Source organism: Apium graveolens, chromosome 11 (genome assembly GCF_009905375.1).
Source record: "Apium graveolens cultivar Ventura chromosome 11, ASM990537v1, whole genome shotgun sequence".
In the NCBI taxonomy this organism is placed as follows: Eukaryota; Viridiplantae; Streptophyta; class Magnoliopsida; order Apiales; family Apiaceae; genus Apium; species Apium graveolens.
In genome coordinates, this window is record NC_133657.1 from 101,489,608 (window position 1) to 101,493,339 (window position 3,732).

Genomic DNA, 3,732 nt, shown 5'->3' on the forward strand with positions numbered 1-3,732 from the left:
AACGTCCTTTATTAACAGAATGTATTAAATAATTAAAAGAATTTTATAATTGGGTCATTAAAATATTTCATAAAAGAACCTTTAATTTTAATGTAGAAGATAGTAATTGAGGTCATTAATTAAATCGCAATTATTAATTAAGTCAAAATAATATGCTATACTATCATTTTACTGTTACCATAAAATTGGAGAAGCCCAGAAGATTGTACTTTATTTTCTGACTTTTTATTTACAGTTATATAAAATTAGATTTAGTTAAACAGAGGGGGAGATTAATAACAGGATTAAGGTTTGATCATAATCCTCCTCTTCTTATATATAAAGAAACAAAAAGGAGGGAGAAGATGGGTGATATGTTGGCATGGGTTATGTTCTTCTTTATCCTCATAGGTCTTATCATGATTGTTGTTTATCAGGTCAGTTTTTAGTTACCGTTTTTAATTCATTCTGTTCTCTTTTTTTTTTTTACTTTTAATATATTATGATGAATCTGTCTTTGTTATTCAGCTTGTTTTTTGATTTTTAAATTATTTGGAATTCGGAATTCAAATGATTATCTTTTTTGGGTCATATTTACATGAGCATCACTTGATTTGGTCTGAAAATTATAAAAATATCGTCTTTTTACTACGCCGTGCCAAATTAGGTGATTTTATGCTTTTTAGGTCAAAAGATTACAGTTGTACTTGTTTTGCAATTTGGCACTGGGTTTTTAATGTAGTTGTACTGATTTTTGTTTGTAGTCCAGTTGAGGAAATACCTAGGATAGGACCTAACTAATACATTATGCAATTTGTATTAGATTACAGTTTTGTTTTTACTTTGATATAGAACTATGCAATTTGTCTTGTCTTTATCAATCCTTCCTTGGACTTGGCCTCATTGTCCTTCATCAGTGTGTACAAGAGTCTTGTTGTTTTTTACTATTTTACCAACATTTTCTATTGTGCATAAGTTTCCAATTTTATTAAATTTTCTACATTGTCTTAAGGGATTGATATCATTTACCTGAAACAAAATGAGAGTATGTGGAAGCAGTTTTTTTAAAATTATGTTGGTGTGGGAATTTTAATGTAGGAAAAATGTCTCTAATTAAGTGGTCAAGCGTATTCTACATACATAAATATGCACAAGTGAAAGTAATGCTACTTTAAGTAATCTTGATGGTTTTTAATTGAATGCAAAAATGTAGTTGAAGTTAATTTATATGACAACCTACTTCAGGTAGAATATATCTATTCTTGTTCTAATCTTACATAAGGTAGCTTTTAGAACCTGGCTATAAGTTGTTGAGCATGACCCAGAATAAAGGAAGTTGATAAGCACAATATAATGTATGTATTGGACTAGGTATTTTATCTATTATACTGTATGATCTAAAGGAGGTGAATTTCATCCGTTAAAGGAACAAGGCCGTGGGCATTAGTTGCCTAAGTGGCATTCAGCATCTTATTCTGAGAGTTGTAATTCTTTTTTAAAATCTATAAGAAACAATCCTTATGAGAACCTTTTTAGCTGAGCCATTGAGCTCATTTTTAAATTTTTAGGTTTTATTTTTAATGTGCAACATGTACCTTGTGCATCTTCTGTGTGATGAGATAAATGAATATCGCTGTATGTATATTTCTGAGAATTATAGATGTGATTAATGACCTATATTGACCCAGACTCAAAGATAGGACCTAGAAAGAATGGACCGAGTTTAATAAAACTGCATCCTTCACAAACTTTAGTATAAATATTTTTTCATCCTCTCATATTCCTTGCTCTTCTTTCTTTCTTCTTTCTCTACCACCTCTAATTTTCATTACATATTACATCCCATTCTCCGTTCCATCCTTCCAACTAAAATGGAGGTGCTAAATACAAAGAGAGAGAGATGTGTTACAGAGTGCTACTTAGAACGAGCCTGACTTGTAACCCATTTATAATGAGCTGGCATATATCTTGCATGGGGGTCACTTGGGTCAGGAAAATGGTTTATTTGGGAAATTTGACTTATACTTGATGGCACCCAGACTTTTTTGTAAACAATAATGCGATAAAACTAATAATTTGTTTCATTATTTATTTGAGGAGGTCTGAATTTTGTTACGTGTTGCCATTTGTTAGGTTATGTTTCTGCTAATGAAGTGTCGGTTTAACATTTCAAACAATAGATTCATGAGTTGTCAAATTGGCGAATAAGGTTTATAATGCATATGTTCAGTTGTTTTGGAAATTGACTGATGAAATGAAACACACATGTTGTTTCTATGCTTTAGGCTTGTAGTATAATAGGTGTCCTATACGAAATAAACTGACAAGTTTATATTGCAGCTAATGTGCTTGTCAGATTTAGAGTTTGATTACATCAATCCTTATGATTCGGCATCTCGAATTAACCAAGTGATTCTGCCAGAGTTCATAACAGAGGGGTTATTGTGCTTTCTCTATTTAGTAACAGGCCATTGGATAATGTCACTTCTCAGTGTTCCGTACTTATACTACAATATGAGATTGTAAGTCCATCCTCCTCTTAGTTTACTTGATTTATTTTACACAAACCAACAAGACATATACCTATCTCTATTTGGTAGATATAATGGTTTGAACTTGTGTGTTTCGGCTCTGAAAATTTAAGATAATATGTAAAAAGTTACTGAGAGCTTCATGTTAATTAAAACTGGATTTCATCTTCATGTGCATATATGTTGGTATCTGATTTGACCATGGTGTAATTAAAGTGGTTTTAGGATTTTAGCATGTGCACACCATCCCTCTCTCTCCCGTTCCCATACTCTTCTCCTTTTCATTTTTTTTAAGATGTTTGGAGTGTTTGCTTTCTTTTAATGATTAGGGATGTAACTACAATTTCATCATCTTTTCCTTTTAATTTTATTATCTGTCTGCGTAGTGTCTTCCATGTTATGAATATGCATAGGTTAACTGCAGTTGTATAATTTAGATGCATTATATGGGAGAATTGAGCAATTCTTTGAACTTTGCCTTTTTTCTGGAATCAGGTACATGCAGAGAAAGCACCTGATTGATGTAACTGAGATTTTTAACTTACTTGATCCGGAAAAGAAGACACGGCTTTTCAAACTTGGCTATCTTGTGGTTCTTCTTTTCCTCTCCTTATTTTGGTATTTTGATGGATGCTTTTGTTTTTAAATTCTAAACAAAATATACTCGTTTATAAATTAAAACCTGGAACTCTTTGTTTTTGCAAGTTAAAAAAATGAATCTTTAATCTACAGTGCACATGCTACAGGTTAATCTACAGTGCCTTGGAAGATATTGAAGAGTGAATCTGTGGAACAGATTTAAGCCTAAATTTAGATCTCCAGCTTATTAATGCATGGAAATTTTTGTAGGAGGCATGATAGGGTTGTAGGAGGAATGTTGTAACATTTGAGAATAGGAATCTTTCAGGAACTGATGAGTTAACACTTAGAGTCATATTTCATATTCTAGAAAGTTCCTTCAGCTTGGATTTTCCCTTTTTTTTCATCACCCGAGAAAGATGAACCATAATTTTAATAATCAAATAGGCACATTTTTTTTGTAGTTAATCACACATGCACGCACCGAAGTCGAACTCGTGACTTCCAAACCTCCATCTCTCCCGCCCGCGTTAAATCTACTTCCTGGAAAACTGGCTACCCTGGCACAAAACCTGTGTCCGGATATTTGGGGTAAATATGATTTCAATCATGAGTAACTCAAAACTGTGGAAGATATCTCTTT

The 3,732-nt window shown here is 32.3% G+C and overlaps 1 protein-coding gene across 1 annotated transcript; it reads left to right on the forward strand.

Annotated features, from left to right (window-relative positions):
• Positions 1 to 208: 208 nt before the first annotated feature.
• On the forward strand, positions 209 to 3,471 carry LOC141697971 (protein cornichon homolog 4-like). Its single transcript, XM_074502560.1, has 4 exons — positions 209 to 416; positions 2,320 to 2,501; positions 3,006 to 3,128; positions 3,257 to 3,471. The coding sequence occupies exons 1-4, from the start codon at positions 345 to 347 to the stop codon at positions 3,291 to 3,293; spliced, it is 414 nt and encodes a 137-aa protein (XP_074358661.1). The 5' UTR covers positions 209 to 344; the 3' UTR covers positions 3,294 to 3,471.
• The last annotated feature ends 261 nt before the right edge of the window (positions 3,472 to 3,732 follow it).